The sequence below is a fragment of the Cebus imitator genome, unplaced genomic scaffold, assembly GCF_001604975.1.
Source record: "Cebus imitator isolate Cc_AM_T3 unplaced genomic scaffold, Cebus_imitator-1.0 Scaffold135, whole genome shotgun sequence".
NCBI classification, from domain to species: Eukaryota; Metazoa; Chordata; class Mammalia; order Primates; family Cebidae; genus Cebus; species Cebus imitator.
In genome coordinates, this window is record NW_016107450.1 from 2,138,056 (window position 1) to 2,155,268 (window position 17,213).

The 17,213-nt window shown below is 34.3% G+C and overlaps 1 protein-coding gene across 7 annotated transcripts in view; it reads left to right on the plus strand.

The window, feature by feature from the left end:
* The window catches only part of LOC108313244 (integrin subunit beta 3 binding protein), an 87,254-nt gene that overhangs the window by 35,326 nt on the left and 34,715 nt on the right, over positions 1–17,213 (plus strand). For all 7 annotated transcript variants that reach the window (XR_005202335.1, XM_017541549.2, XM_017541551.2 and 4 more), the window contains exons 3-4: positions 2,438–2,573; positions 14,358–14,427. Coding sequence is in view for 6 of the 7 variants with exons in the window: in XM_017541549.2 (XP_017397038.2) it covers positions 2,438–2,573; positions 14,358–14,427 (206 nt within the window). In the remaining variant the exon portion in view is untranslated. The remainder of the gene's footprint in view (positions 1–2,437; positions 2,574–14,357; positions 14,428–17,213) is intronic.

The following is a 17,213-nucleotide window of genomic DNA, read 5'->3' on the forward strand; positions in this document are numbered from 1 at the left end:
TTTTAAAGATGGGGTTTCACCATGTTGGTCAGGCTGGTCTTGAACTCCCGACCTCAGGTGATCCGCCCACCTTGGCCTCCAACGTGTTTGGATTACAGGCGTGAGCCACCGCGCTCAGCCACGCCTCAGTATTTTTAAAGTAAGGCAAAAATACACACACACACACACACACACACACACACACACACACACGAGTTATTTTCCAAAAGCTGGAAAATTGTTTCTGAAGAGAAATGTATGATCTACAGTTAGAATGTTTAGACATTTGGCAATTGGATAAAATAATTTTTTGGTGAAAATAGGAAAACAGATTGACATAAATGTACATTTGGGTAGCAACTTTCATTTTTTGTACATATACAGTGTAATAGTTCTGTGCAATAAATTCTTGGAAAAGTAGAGTAGGGATTGGATAAATGACATTTTATGACTGAGTACATATAAACAGGTGAAAACTCAAGATGGAGAGGTAATAGTAACCACCTGATAAAGAGACTTAAAATCCTTTCACCATTAAAAAAAAAAAAAAGATTGCTTTAGAGTTATAACTTGATATTATAGTAGTTTGATTTTTTTTTTTTTTTTTTTTTTTGAGAAAGAGTCTCGCTGTGTCACCCAGGCTGGAGTGCAGTGGTGCGATCTTGGCTCACTGCAACCTCTGCCTCCTGGGTTCAAGCAATGCTCCTGCCTTAGCCTCCCGAGTAGCTGGGACTACACATGTGTGCCATTACGCCTGGCTATTTTTTTTGTATTTTTAATAGAGACGGGGTTTCACCATGTTAGCTAGGATGATCTCAATCTCCTGACCGTGATCTACCCTCCTCGGCCTCCCAAAGTGCTGGGATTACAGGCATGAGCCACCGCACCCAGCCTATAGTTTGATGTTTTGTAAAAGATATTCATTGCATTTGTGGGCACTATGTATACATAAAATTAAAAATGCCTTTTGTTTTTCAATATAATTAAATATTTTTTCCTAATATTTAAAATCTTAACTGTAAAAACATTTTTTTGAATGCTATTGATTTTGAAGCTAATATTGGGATTATTAAAAAAGATGAGACAGCCACTATTTCTTCCATGGGTCTCTTAAAAATAAAGGATTGTTGACCATGCAGAGTTAAGTAACTTTTTCAAATCTGCTGCCAAGCTATATCCATATGTTGGCAGTGTATGAGCCTTCAGGCCTTTCCTATATCCCCCAGATCCATCCTACGCTGTCTGTTTCACCTCTGATTTCAGATTTCTCATGCCTTTTTCTGTGACAGATTACTGCAGCCAACTGAATTTTCCCTCTTCTCTGAATTTTGTAGCATACATACTAATTTAAAACCTCTTTGTTGTTGTTCTAACTTTTGGTAGACACTTTTTAAGGCCAGAACAATTTGTTATATTTCTTTGTACACATTTGTTAGCAATGCTGGTGGGTGATGAGTAAGCCTTATGGAAAGCAAGTTTTAAGGAAATTCAGGAGACAGAACAATTAGTAGTATGATAAGGGGATCGTGAATGAGGACCTAAACCGAAGAAAGACTAGGTCTTGGGGAACATAAATAAGAGGACATTATAAGCGGAGATTACGGAACGATCTGAGGCCCAAATGCACATAGCCTAGTGACTGGAGCTGTAGGAAGCAGTGAATAATTGGATGAATGAACCAATAAACAAATTAGTATATTCTGAGTAGAGTGAGATGGCTAAGTTGACTGTTCCTTGTAAGTCATTCATTCTTCACACATTTTTTAGTTCTCTAGGATATAAAAGTGAAAAACATATTTATTTTCAGGAGCAAATTTTAATGGGACAGACAGAAAAATTTAAACATTAAAATATGTTACCTATAATAAAAGGTATGCCCATCACCTATGGAAACACAAAGGAGGAAGCTGCTAAGAGGAATTGTGTAAGATAGGCCAAATCCTCAGAGGCCTTAAATGCCAGATTCAATTGTTTGGACATTATTTTGGTTATTGAAAGAAGATACTACATCAGAACCACTTTGTGAAGCTGTGGGTCAGCAGTGATCCTTCCTAATGTTTCTGTGTGAGGCTTAGTAATAGGCACCTTTGAGAGTTTTCCTGCCCCGGACCCATAATTATACTTCAAATTCAGCTAAAAGCAAAAGTCAGGCTGTGGTTGGGAGAATTGGCCATCTCTAACCTGTTTAGAAATACCATCTCAAGAGGTAGTAAGTAACTCTTTAATGCTAAAATTTCATAAATATCAAATTGAGATGTTCTAGTTGTTGTAGAGACCTGAAACGCCTACCTAATTTGAAAGAATAATGTTTACTTTGAGAGTGATTATTAAGTATATTTGTAATCTGAAAGAACAAGGAAAGGAGTTTGATTTTTGCTGATTTTTTTAATGGTATGTAATTTCAAAGATCTATAACTAAACATAACTATTTCTGCCCTAAATTATTATTTAATTCTAGTCATTTGATCCTTCAAAAATCACAAGGAAGAAAAGTATTATAACTTACTCTCCAACAACTGGAACTTGTCAAATGAGTCTATTTGCTTCTCCCACAAGCTCTAAAGAACAAGAGTACAGAAATGGACTATCAAATGGTTAGTTGAACATTCTTTTCTTCTTATTGTAAGGTTTTTTTAGTTACTGGTTAAATCAAAATTTTGATTTAATCATATGTGGATCTTGCTACAGCTGATGTTTCTCTCCTCTCAAATAATTTAATACCTCTCTAGAATATAGGTATTACTTTGGACATAACTGTAAACTCTCGGCGCTTATTTTAAAATGCAACTGCAGGCTTTAATCCCTTACTATCCCATCCATTAAATAGAAATTATGGCCTGACTTGCCTTCAGCTACTATCAATTATAATGGTTACAGATATGCCCCTTAACAAGCTATCTATCATGTGCATAAATTAAAAGGAGCATAATTCAGGTGCTGCTGCACTACAACTTAAAGAGTGATACTTCTAAATGTTATTTTTATCCAGGTTGTCCATTTAGTTTTGCCTCCCATTTAGTATATCTTTATATAGCTTACCTTTATTTATTGTATTTCATTTCCTTCTTTTTCTTGACTATTTCAAATGCATTTACAAAATGTTTGTAGAATTTTTCCATAGAGAAAAATCTAATTTTAATATGAAGTTCCTTATTTTAAAATATTATTAGTTTAATTTTAATTTTGATCAACATATTTGTTGTCCTCTGGTAGTTTATTGCTAAAATATTGATATAAAAATACAAATCTTGATTTTTGGGGCTTATTTATTTGAGAAAGGTTATGAATCAGTGACATGTAGTTTTATAATATAAAATTTTAAATAGGCTCAAATTTAATAATGTATGCTTTAGATACACTGTGGTTAGCCTAATTCACATTTTATTGTTTAACATTTAATGAATGCTAAGCATATACTAGAAACTACCCAGAAACAAAGAAGTCTCGTTTTACCTAGTTTATTATAATGAAACACATAATAAGATCTTAAAGTTTTGAATGTCTTTGATTTTACTTTAATCAAATGCTTTTTAATCCTAAAGCTGTTACTATTAGGTTCTCTTTCCCTAAAATGTATGAAAATATATACATTATCTTTAAGTTTTATAGTTCTATTTTTTATATGTGATATATAGTTTTAATTAAAAATAAATGCCTTAGAGATTGTACATCCCTATACTGAAATGTGGATTGATTTTAAGTTGATATGTACTCAATTTCCATATTGAAATTAAATATGGACTTAAGGGAACATTCCTTTTGCCCATAAAAAGATTGGTCACATGATTTCAGTTGACATTTAAGTAGATAATTATCACAGATTATAGTCCTAAGTAAGCTCTTTTTTTAAAAGTCAAATAGCAACGGTTTTAGAGGTGCTGCAAATGTTCTATTTTTTGACCTATATAGTGGTTACACTGATTCACTCTAGTTATTCGTTAGACTGTACATATGTGTTTCACGTGCACTGTAATATATATATATTCACATATAGAAGTCTCAAAACAGAATTTTGTCCCGAATTCTGTATCAGATTATGTCATTCGTAATCATTACATTGCTTATTCTAATATGTCATCTTGTACATGTTTTAAAAATGAAAAAGCTTGATTTTTATGAAGTAACTTGAGTTTCAAATAAATGAGAAGTATGACTTATGAAGTCATTTAAGTTCCAAATGAGATCATAATCTCTTAACAATTCCCACTCTTAAAATATTATACAAAACATAATATAAAATTTAAATAACATTTTCAAGGACATTTTAGGTGCTACTCACTTCCCATCACACCATGGTAAGATCCAGAACCTTTATGACATGTAAGGCCATATATCCATCTAACACCTGACCACCTCAACTGCCTCATTTTCTACTCCCTTTTTACACTACTTTAGCCACTCTAACCTTCTTGCTATTTGTCAGTCATGCTGAGTCCCGTCTTGCCACAGGGTGTTGCAGTTCTTTCCACCTGGAATACTCTTCCTCCAGTAAATTTATATGTACTTCCTATGTACATTCGAATCATGTACTGTGTGAACAGAAGACTTAATATTAGATTTAAATCCTTCTTTTAAAATTTAAATCCTTTTTTTTGAAACTCGCTCTGTCACCCAGGCTGGAGTGCAGTGGCACAATCTGGGCCCACTGCAACCTCTGCCTCCCAGGTTCAAGCAATTCTCCTGCTTCAGCCTCCCAAGTCTCTGGGATTACAGGCACACACCACCATGCCCAGCTAATTTTTATGTTTTTAGTAGAGATAGAGTTTCACCATGTTGCCCAGGATGGTCTTGATTTCTTGACCTTGTGATCCACCCGCACTGGCCTCCCAAAGTGCTGGGATTACAGGCGTGCGCCACTGCGTGCAGCCTTAAATCTTTTTGTAGTTATAAAAGGATGAAAAATTTGGTTCTATGTCCTCCTTCTACTTAGACTCTGCATTGGTCAAAAATGGATTTCAAATCTTAAGTTTATACGTTTAACAGATACATTCATGCAGCACGTAATAACGTTTCAAGCAGTGACAGACAACATAGACATCAAGAGCCCCCCAAGATTATAAGGGAGCTGAAAAATTCCTATTGATTAGTGACCTGGTAGCTGTCATAACATTGTAGCACAACACGTTATTCACATTTCGTGGTGATGTTGGTGTAAACAAACCTAGTTCACTGCCACTCATATAAAAGTGTAGCATGGACAATTATGTATACTACATGATATAGTTGTGCACTGCACAATGATGTTTTGTTCAACAACTGACCACATATGATGATGGTCCTGTAAGATTATAATACTGTATTTTATTGTACTTTTTATGTTTAGATGTGTTTAGATAATCAAATACCATTGTGTTACAGTTGCCTACAGTGGTCAGTATAGTAACATGCTGCACAGGTTTGTAAACTGCTAACAATAGGCTATATCCTAGGTGTATAGTAGGTTATACCATGGAGGTTTGGGTAAGTACACCTATGATGTTTGCACAACAATGAGATCACCTTTTGATGCATTTCTCAGAATGTATGCCCATAGTTAAGTGACACATGAATCCATATGTATGTGTGTATGTTATATGTCATTTATGTATTTTTTAATTTGTATGTACATTATTATATAGCTGCCCTCCTCCAACCCACAACAAGTTTCTTCTATTACAGTTGGCCCTTGAACAATATGGGTTTGAACTACACAGGTTCGCTTATATGAAAATTTTTTATTCCAATAAACACATTGGAAAATTTTTTGGAGTTTTGTGACAATTTATAAAACCCTAAAGACAAACTTTTTAGACTGTAAATATATTTTAAAAAGATATGCCATGAATGCATAAAATATATGTAGCTAGTAGTCTATCATTTACTATCATAAAATATGTACAAATTTATTATAAAAAAATAAAATGTATTAAAACTAATGCATAGAAACACTTAGACCCTACAAAGTACCATTTGCAGTTGAGAGAAATGTAAACGAATATAAAGATGCAATATTAAATCATAACTGCAAACAACTTAGAGAGGAACATAAATGAATTGATGGAGCTGAAAAAAATCATAACTGCATACAATTAACTCTAGTGTATACTGTACTACTGTAATAATTTCATAGCTACCTCCTGTTGCTGTTGTAGTGAGCTCAAGTGTTGAAAGTACCTACTTAAAATACCATGTGATATTTGCAGTAAAAAGTGATCTCTCATGGTTTTCATATGTTTTTCATCATGTTTAGGACTATGCTGGAAACCTTGAATAACACCATGAAACCCATATAAAGTGCCCTAGTGATGCTGGAAGTGCTCCCAAGAAGCAGAGAAAAGACATGACATTACAAGAAAAAGTTGAATTGCTTGATATGTACTGTAGATTAAGGTTTGCAGCTGTAGTTCCTCGCCATTTCAGAGAGTTCATCTTGTAAACAGATGACACACTTACAGTATTGATAAATACTGTACAATAGTATGAATATTTTATCTTCCTTCTGATTTTCTTAATAACTTTTTTCTCTAGCTTACTTTATTATAAGAATACAAAACATAATACATAAAACATACAAAATATGTATTAATCAACTTTGCGACATCTGGTCAACAGTAGGCTATTGGTAGTTAAGTTTTTGGATTTTTGACTATATGGGGGATTGGCACTCCTAACACCCAAGTTGCTCATGGGTCATTTATATCCATTTTAGAAAGGAAGAAAGTAAATTTTTCCCCTTTATTCCCACGAACACTTCAGACTTGTTATTTAATAATGAAAGCAGGAGAATAAACAACAAATTTGCATAGTCAAAGAGAGTACTAACTGGACAGTAGATCTGTAAAAATCACTCAGACTATAACAATGTAACAGCACAGAGAGATAAAAGGAGAATGTGATAAAACAGTAAAGAGAAATGATGGGCAGAATAAGATTCTCCAACATCTGCCAAATTGGAGTTCTATAAGGGGGAAATACAGAGAATGGGGCTTAGGCAGTATTCTAAGCTATAAGGAGTATCAGTTTTTCGTAATTAAGGAAAGATAAGAATTGTATAGTAGAGTAGCATGTTAAGTCTGGGCAGGATAAAGTAAAAGAGATCCACATCTAGTTAAATTATGGTAAGACTGCAGAACATCAAAGACAAAATTTTAAGGGCAACCAGAGAAAAGATACTACTTACAAGAATATAACAGACTGATAGACCTCTTATCTGTATCAGTAGACTCTAGCAGAAAATGCAATAATAGTATCAATTAAGAATCACAATTGAGTTTTTATTCAGAAAATGAGGATGAAATAAAGCTATTTTCAGACAAAGTCTCAGAGTTTGCCACTCATAGATTCTCAGTAAAATAACTACAAAAGAAGTTATTTCTCTAAGAGGTAATGTGAACCTCAGATAAAGGAGTGGAATTGCAAAAAGCAATGATGAAAAAGTATATTAGCAAACATGTTAATCTAATTACAAGTTTTGCTGACTATAAAGCAAAAGTCAAACAATTAGAGAGAGGTGAAAAACAAATAATAGGCCACACTAGCATGGAAGATAAGGAGGCAACAGATAAGAGTTAACAATGTTTTAAGGTCCTCATTTTTTCAGGCAGATGATGAGATATCTATCAGTTGACTTCTTCATTGTATTTTTTGTTTTCTTGCCTGCAAAATGGGGAAGATAGTAATTCCTACCTCAGAATTGTGAGGATTAAATGAATTAATACACAGAAAGCACTTAGAGCACAGTACTTGACATACACTAATAGTGTATGTTCAGTACATATTGTAGCCATTTTTATTAGTTGCATTATTAATTAGACTTTAAGAAAAGACATAAGACAATTAAATCTGAAGAAATAGAAAAAGAAAATACTAGCTTTTTTAAAAAGCTAGTAGTTGATACAAAAATAGATAGGCCGAAACAGACTTTATGCTTAAAAGGCTTTATTAAGATAATGAGGCTAAACATAAGAGATAGAGAAAGATTCACCACTGCAAAAGTAAAAGGATTCTGAGCCATGTGTGCATCTAAAACAAAAACTCAAACAAAACATGAAATATGACAGGATAACAAGGGAGAAACTGATAAATCCACAATCATAGTAGGAGATTTTAAACTACCTCTTTTAGAAACCGATAAAGCAGCTAAAAAGTTAGGAAGGATATAGACAAGTTGTACACAATTAGCAAGCTTATCCAATGAACTGTGGTCAAAAATAAATAATACCCAACATATAAAGCACACATAGAACCTTCACCAAAATGTAACCAGTTTAGAGTTACAGAGGAAGTCTCACTGAACTAAAAATTACAGTCATATAGCTCACACACTCTGACTAAAATTTCATACAATTAAGAATCAATAATGAAAAGGCAGCCTTCCAAAAATTTTAACCTGTATGTTTGGAAACCAAGAAACTTCTAAATAATTCATTGATCAGAAAAATTATAATGGAAAGTATAAAATATTTAGAATTGAATGATGATGAAAACATGTCAGCACCTAGAGGAAAAATTTATACCTACATTATACTAAAGCAGTTCTTAGTGGAAGCTTGATACAGTCATCCCTTCATATGTAGGGGATTGGTTCCTGGAACCCACTCAGTTTCCAAGATCTACGGACTCTCAAGTCCCTTGTGGAAAATAGTATAGTATTTGCGTATAACCAGTACACCCTCCTATATACTTTAAATTTTCTCAGGATTGCTTATATACCTAATACAATGTAAGAGCTATGGGATTAGTTGTTACACTGTATTGTTTAGGGAATTATGACAAAAAAAGTTGTATATGTTCAGAACAGATGCAATCATTCTTTTTTAAAGAAAACATTTTTGATCCATGGTTGGTTGAATCCACAGATGTGGAACCCACTCATACACAGGGCCAACTGTACTTACAAATGCATATACAGTCTTTTGTCACTTAGTAATGGGGATACCTTCTGAGAACGGCATTGTTCAGTGATTTCCTCATTGTATTAACATCATAGATCGTACTTACACAAACCTAGATGGCATAGCCTACTACACACTTATGCTATATGGTATAGCCCATTGTTCCTAGGCTGCAAACCTATACAGCGTACTGTGCTGGATACCATAGGCAATCGAAACATAATGATATTTGTGCATTTAAACATGTCTGAATAGAAAAGGTACAGTAGAAATATGGTGTTATAATCTTATGGGACCACTGTCATATATGTGGCTTGTCATTGACCAAAATGTTTTTATACTGCTCATGACTGTATTTAAAAAGGAAGAATGATTGAAAACTATTGAGCCAAGCATTCAACTCAGAATGATTAAAAAGGAACAACAGAATGAACCCCCCAAAGTAGAAAGGAAATAATGATATGAAGAGAAATTATAAGCTGAAAACAGGCCGATAATAAAGAAAAGCATCATTCTCAGCAAACTGACACAAGAACAGAAAACCAAACACCGCATGTTCTCACTCTTAAGTGGGTATTGAACAGTGAGAACAGACGGACTCAGGGAGGGGGATATCACATACCGGGGCCTGGGGGGCTAGAGGAGGGATGGCAGGGAGTAGGGGTATTGGGGAGGGGTAGCATTAGGAGAAATACCTAATGTTGATGACGGGGCAATGGATGCAGCAAACCACCACCATGGCACATGTATACCTGTGTAACAAACCTGCATGTTCTGCACATGTACCCCAGAACTTAAAGTATAATTAAAAAAAGAAAAGCAACAGATCAGAAGCTGGTTCTTTGAAAAGTCTAATGAAAAGTTAGCCCTCTGGCAAGGCTGTTTTTTTTTTTTTTTTTTTTTCAAGTAGCAGAAAGAACGAACAATATGTATTCCAAAAGAGCTAATAAACTATCTTCTTAAATCTGTTATGAGCAATCTGATGTATGGGTCAAATGCTAAACATTTTTATTGTAAAAGAACTAGTCAAACATATCACCCTGTAAAATGTAGATCAGTAATACTAACCTCAATCTTTTCATGGAAGGACTTATGCTTTAAATACTTTTCAGCTATTTAATATGACAAGTTTTAATATTTCCAAGAATAACACTTAGATCAGTTATCAGACTAGACTGTCAAGTACCCAATCAACACAAAGTAACCTGAAAGAAAGATGTAAAAACCTATATTTTTGTTACTGCTTCCCACATATTACTGTTTTAGTAGGTAAAAAGTGATTTCAGTTTTCTCAGCAATACCCTTCTATTCAATAATGTAAGTAATGTTTTAAGAATATTATTACGTTTCTATCCATGGAACTTAATAAAGGTATTTTCATTTTAAGTAAAAAAGAACTATTCGGCCATATGCAGTGGCTCGTGCCTGTAATCCCAACACTTTGGGAGGCTGAGGCTGATGGATCACCTGAGGTCAGGAGTTCGAGATCAGCCTGGACAACATGGTGAAACCCAGTCTCTACTAAAAATACAAAAATTAGCCAGGTGTGCTGATGCATACCTGTAGTTCCAGCTACTTGGGAGGCTGAGGCAGCAGAATCGCTTGAACCCGGGAGGCGGAGGTTGCAGTAAGCAGAGATCGCGCCACTGCACTCCAGGCTGGGCTGGCAAAGTGAGACTCTGTCTCAAAAAAAAAAAAAAAATCATTAACACTGTTATTTTTTGGAAGTTGATCCTCTAAAGAGGTTATTTACCCTCCACTCTAGTTGATTAAAATTAACTTGGTTTATTAAAAGAATAGCAAGACCATATCAGTATCTCATTCACCTCTTTGCCAACAGGCTTCAACTTGATCTACATGGAAGTAACCCTTTTAGAAAGAGGTTACTAACTTATGTGTGACCACCTTAGACAAATCACTTGAACCTCTGTGGATCAAGGTTTTCCTCAACTCTTAACTTTTGGTTTGAGACCAAAATGATTGCCAATAATATTTATCACCTATGAAGTATGGGTACCTAGAAGTAGCATGATACCAGCCTAAACCTGTTTGGACTTTACATTAATCTCTTTTTTTTTTTTTTTTTTTTTTGAGACGGAGTTTCACTCATGTTACCCAGGCTGGAGTGCAATGGCGCTATCTCGGCTCACCGCAACCTCCGCCTCCTGGGTTCAGGCAATTCTCCTGCCTCAGCCTCCTGAGTAGCTGGGATTACAGGCACGCACCACCATGCCCAGCTAATTTTTTGTATTTTTAGTAGAGACGGGGTTTCACCATGTTGACCAGGATGGTCTCGATCTCTTGACCTCGTGATCCACCCGCCTCGGCCTCCCAAAGTGCTGGGATTACAGGCTTGAGCCACCGCGCCTGGCCATTACATTAATCTCTTAATAAGCATTGCATCATGGTTAAGAGCACAGTCTTCAGCTAAATGTCTGGGTTTCAGTCCTCATTCACTAACTTTATGGGCTGGGATAAGTTATGTAACAATTCTGTACTTCTATTTCCTCATCTGTAAAATGGAAACAGGAGTGACTATGTCAGATTTGTGCAAGTTAATTAGGTATCATATGTAACATATTTAAAGCAGTGCCTGGCCCAAATTAATACCATGTAAGTGTTAGCCATTGTCATCACTATTGATTGTGCTTCCAAGTGTTAACAATTTGTTAAAAGCTATCTTCATTTGTTAGGGAAAGAGGTCCCTGGAGTCTTATCAGAAAGCTCAAATACAATTCTGAAGGTAGTTCAGATTCAGTGATGGTGCATTTATCACCAATGTTTTGTGAAACTGCACTTGAAAAGAGTCAAATACACAACTGTTTGTTCACTTTTACATATAACCTCACAAGAGAAATATTATATAGACTCCACAGTCCTTTTGTGTATGTTCATTGTGCTAGCTTTTTTTAATAGAATGTAATGAAATAAAGGAAAGTAATTATTAAGTAACTGGGAAACTCATTTACTACTCAATATGTTGTATTACTCAACAGTCTGATAACAGATTGATCCAAGTATTACTCTTAAAAATATTAAAACTTCATATTTAACAGCTGAAAATTATTTAAAATCATAAGTCCTTCCATGAGAAGACTGAGATTAATACTATTGATCCACATTTTTATAGGGTGAGATATTTGACTAGTTCTCTTATAATAAAAATATTTAGAAAGTCATTGAATACCTAGTGAAAATTCAAATAAAACATTCTTTACTATTTCTTACCCAACATTTTTTGCTATTAGTGCCGATATGTGAAAATGAATTACAAGTTAAAGGAGCAAAGTAATTTTAATACTTAATATTGGAGCTTTACGGAATGCAAACAGCATAGTACAAAATTCGGGAAATTAGTATTGACCTTTAGGCAAAGATTTTTTTGAGTAAAGATTTAAGGTGTAACTTGGGTTTTCATTTGTGGTTTTTCACAAAACATTCATTTTCAGCTTAATATTTTTCAGAGACAAATTTTAATTTATTACTCCAAAGTTCTCTAAAATCAAAATATTGTTATCCTTTTCCCCTTACATTCTTTACTAAACTTTTAACCATATTAATTTATTCTGTTTGGAACTTAAAGATACAGACTTGTCAAATAATGCATAGTTCATAAACAGGAGAAATAACTAGTGCTTTAACAAAATTCCTGCATTGTAAGTTTTTCTTCTTTTGCCACTAGAGAACATTTTGAAGTAACAGTTTAATTATGAGAGGATTTTATTTTTTTGAGGGAGGAAGACGTAGGTCCAAAGTAACAATGAGAGAAATTATTGTCAATTTCTGAACCAGTGGACTCAATGAAATTGAGTTTCTGTTGACTGTTTTTCATTAGTGGTAAACAGTTTGGGTTATTCATTCATTTGCTTATTTATTCATTCAATAAACATCAAAAGCCAGTATATACAAGACACCGAAAATCTTAACTGTACTAATATGTGTCCTCAAATACTTGCTTATTATATATCAAATGTGTAAGTATGTAGTGTATATGGTAGTATAAAGTACTCTAAAACAAACAACTAACTAGCTCAAAAACAATGATCTGCTTGACCATTGATAGCTACAAACATTATGTTCTACTAAAGCTATAAAATCAAACTTACATTTCAGCCCACTGGGCATATGAAGGATTATGACTTAGTTATATCCTATGTCTTCATGTATGCCTCTGTCAACTTGTAAAACTTGTAAAAGTTTAGATGAGCCATGACCTTGGATAACTACCTAGCATTTTAAATGGAATATAACCATTTATATTATTGCTATCTTAAATAATGAATGCTATACTTAGATCTTTCCAAGGACTTGCTAAATAAATATCTGAACCTTTAAAGGTTCAGATCCTCAAAAAATTAAAATAAAACTACCATATGACCCAGCAATCCCACTACTGGGTATGTATTCAAAGGATATAAAATCAGTATGTCAAAGAGATACCTGCCCTCCCATGTTCATTGCAGCATTGTTTACAATAGCTAAGATACTAAGTCAACCTATGTGCCCATGAACAGATGAATGGATTAAAAAAATATGGTATATATACACAATGGAATGCTCTTAACCTTTAGAAAGAGGGAAATTCTGCCATTTGGGACATGAATGAATCTGGAGGACATTATGTTAAGGGAAATAAGCCAGGCACAGAAAGGCAAATATAACATGATCTCACTTTTTAAAAAATCTGAAAAAGTCAAAATCATAGAATAGAAAATGGAATGGTGCTTACCAGGGTCTGCTGGTGGGGAGGACAGAGTGATTGGGAACATGTTGGCCAAATGATAAAAAGTTCAGCTAGACAGAAGGAACAAGTTCAATTATTGTATAATTGACTATGATTAGTAAATATACTTGAAGATTGCTAAGAGAGTAGACTTTCAGTGTTCATACCACAAAAAAGCACATAAGGAAATAGATTGTTAACTAGTTTGGTTTAGCCATTTCACAATATTTATACATATTTCAGAACATGTTATACACTATAAATATATAGTGTCAATTTAAAATAAAATTAAAGATATTTTTACCTCTAAAGTCAAGTTTATTTTACAATGATATTACAAGGAACTTAACTATTTTCTGATTATCAGTATCACCCTTCGTTGTTAACTTGAGCAAAAAAAAATCCAAGACGTGAAATAATGCAAACTGCAAGCCTTAATATGATATCTTTGATTAAAATATTTGATGAAAGTATCCTTTATCTAATAAAGTTTACTAGTGCATTTTAACCTAATTATAGAATCATATTGGATTTCTCTTTAATATACCAACCTTCAATGGAAATTTTTTATTAAAGAATATTTTTATATGGTATTGTGAATAAGAAATTAGGAAAATGGGAAATGAAAAAAACAAAATAGGATACTTTTTCTTTTCCTACCTCCCTTCCATTTGTCCACCTTTTACTTTCTATTTAAAGTAAATTTGACAATCTAAATTCTATTTAAAATTTAATGATTTCTCCTTTAACTTTATATCCTTTTCTTTATTATACATATATAGAAAAGAGAAAAAAATTGAATCACCCCAGTTTAACTGAAAGCAAAGAATCTACAACAAAAGACAATGATGAGTAAGTTTGTTATTTTTGGAAATTATATACATGTGTCTTGCAGGAAGATGTTCATATTTGTTAAAGTGACCATTTAAAAGCATTTATTTGTAGAAATTAATAGTTTATATGTAACCTGAAATATTATTTCTTAAAGAAGTAAAATACCTTAGTTGTGATGTGATTTGTGATATTCTATAATGGTTATATATGATGCCTTAATTTTAATACACATTGAGCCCAGTTCTCCCAGTCTATGCATAATAGACCAGCTCAGGGTAAAATTGAGGAAGCCACTTATTTCATATTTATACAAATGGAGAAATAATACATAGTTTAGGAACAAAATATCTAATAAATAGCTGGTTCAAGATGGAACTAGAAACAGTGAAATCAGCAGAGTAAGAGATCTAAAGGAACCTGGAAGGCCTACATGCCAGCAACCAATCATTTTTATATTGTCCTACTGGTGGTGCCTTTGAATTTAGACATTATCTGCAGAAAGCTGCTGTCTACATAGGCAAAGCCTGGGAAGAATACAGATGGCTCTCCATATCTGTGTGTTCCACATTTGTGAATTCAACAAATCACAGATTGAAAATATCTCGAGAAAAAATGAATGGTTGCATCTGTACTGAACATACACAAACTTTTTTTCTTGTCACTTTCCTAAACCAATTCAGTATAACAACTACTTATATAGCATTTACATTGTGTTAGGTATTATAAGTAATCTAGAGATGATTAAAGTATATGGGAGGATATGCACAGGTTATATGCAAATACTATACCGTTTTATATGGGGGACTTGAACCTCCATGGATTTTGGTATCTTCAGGAGTCCTGGAACCAATTCTCCACAGATGTTGAGGGACAACTGTATTTGTATCTTCTTCCTGGAAGAATTGAACTAAGCAGAACGGGGGTTAAATTTTCAAAGTAGTGCATATGTTTGTCTCATTTACCATTTCAGTGTATCTTCTTCTATGTACCACACCCTATAATTGACACTAAAGATAAGGAAAATGAAGTTTCTCCCCATTGGGAGCTTATGATCTTTTTTTTTCTTCCCCCCACCCTGAGACAGGGTTTCACTCTGTTGCCCAGCCTGGAGCACAATGGTGTGATCATCATTCAGTACAGCCTCAACCTCATGGGCTCAAGTGATCCTCCCGCCTCAGCCTCCTGTGTGGCTGAGACTAGAGATGCATGCCACCACGCCCTACTAATTTGTGTAGTTTTTGCAGAGACAAGGTTTTGCCATGTTACCCACACTAGTATTGAACTCCTGGGCTCAATCTATGCACTCACCCAGGCCTCCCAAAGTGCTGGGATTACAGGTGTGAGCCACAGCATGCCACTTGGGAGTTTATGATCTTATGTTGTAAGTTAGTATACCTTCCTCAATTTAGAAATGGGTTATGTTTACAAATGTTTTTGGAATAATTTACATGGAACTCAGAATACATTTTCCATGCAAATAGTGTTATAATCTGTGGTTATAGCCCCAAGTCAGGGCACAGATCTATTTATTTCATAACATAGCTGAACGGTAGTGTTGGTAGTAGTCCAGATTAAAATGGAAACGAAGTGCCATTAAAATACCTTAGGGACAAAGAGAAGAGTTTTTCAAAGAAGCCTCATTGTTTGGCATCTCCTACATCTATCCTTTATTTGTTTTAAGTAGCTGTTCATGCTGCTCCTCCAGCTCCAAATATTTGCATGTTTGTCTTTTCTGCCCCACAAATATTTTTGTTTTAAATTATTTCTTCCTACTCCTAATCAAAGCTTTTGTTTCCTCAGTGAACTGATCTTAACTAGATATTAACAGGAAAGCATTCTTTTTTGTTTAACTTATTTAATGTTTTTTAATATAGGAAATATATGTACATAAAAAATTCAAATGGTACAAAAGGATATACAGTAAAAGCAAGTATCAAGTAAAAATTTATAAATCATAATCTTGTATTTGAAAGCAGGTGCCTATTAAACCAAATTAATTTCTGAAGCAGTTATATTATAAAGTATAAATAGGCAGTAAAGGAGGAAATGTTTTTGGACAAAAGTGATACCAGTTAAGCAAGCTTGTTTTTCAACCTGAATCAACTCCACTTAAACTTAATAGTGTCTTTCCTTCTTTCTTCTTGTAAACCAATCAATTTAGTTAGAGCTCAGCTTTTTAAAACGATAGCTCCCATGGCAGTGGGCTTCAAGGAGCAAGGGAAGAGCAAAAACCATTGTTATGAGTCACATAGGAATTTGCCTTCCTTTATTTAATTTATTAATTTCTCTCCATATTTGTTTCTAAAGATATCTATTATTTAAGTATATCACTCCATGAGTTGGTGTTATAATTAGTGAATTAAAGTATGAGCTGCAACATTTTACAACATATAAAAATAATGGGCCTGGTGTGGTGGCTCACACTTGTAATCCCAGCACTTTGGGAAGCCAAGGCGGGCAGATCACTTTAGGCCAGGCGTTCTCCCTGTCTCTACTAAAAATACAAAAATTAGCTGGGCGCGGTGGCAGGCACCTGTGGTCCCAGCTACTCAGGAAGCTGAGGCAGGAGAATCACTTGAACTTGGGACGGGGAGGTTGCAGTGAACTGATACTCTGCTACTGCACTCCAGCCTGGGCAACAGAGCAAGACCATGTCTCAAAAAAGAAAAAAAGTATTTCTATCAGGAGACTGAGGAAGGAAGATTGCTTGAGGCCAGGAGTTCAAGGCTATAGGGCACTATGGTCTTTCCTGTGAATAGCCACTACACTCCAGCGTGGGTGATGTAGTGAGACGCTGTCTCTTT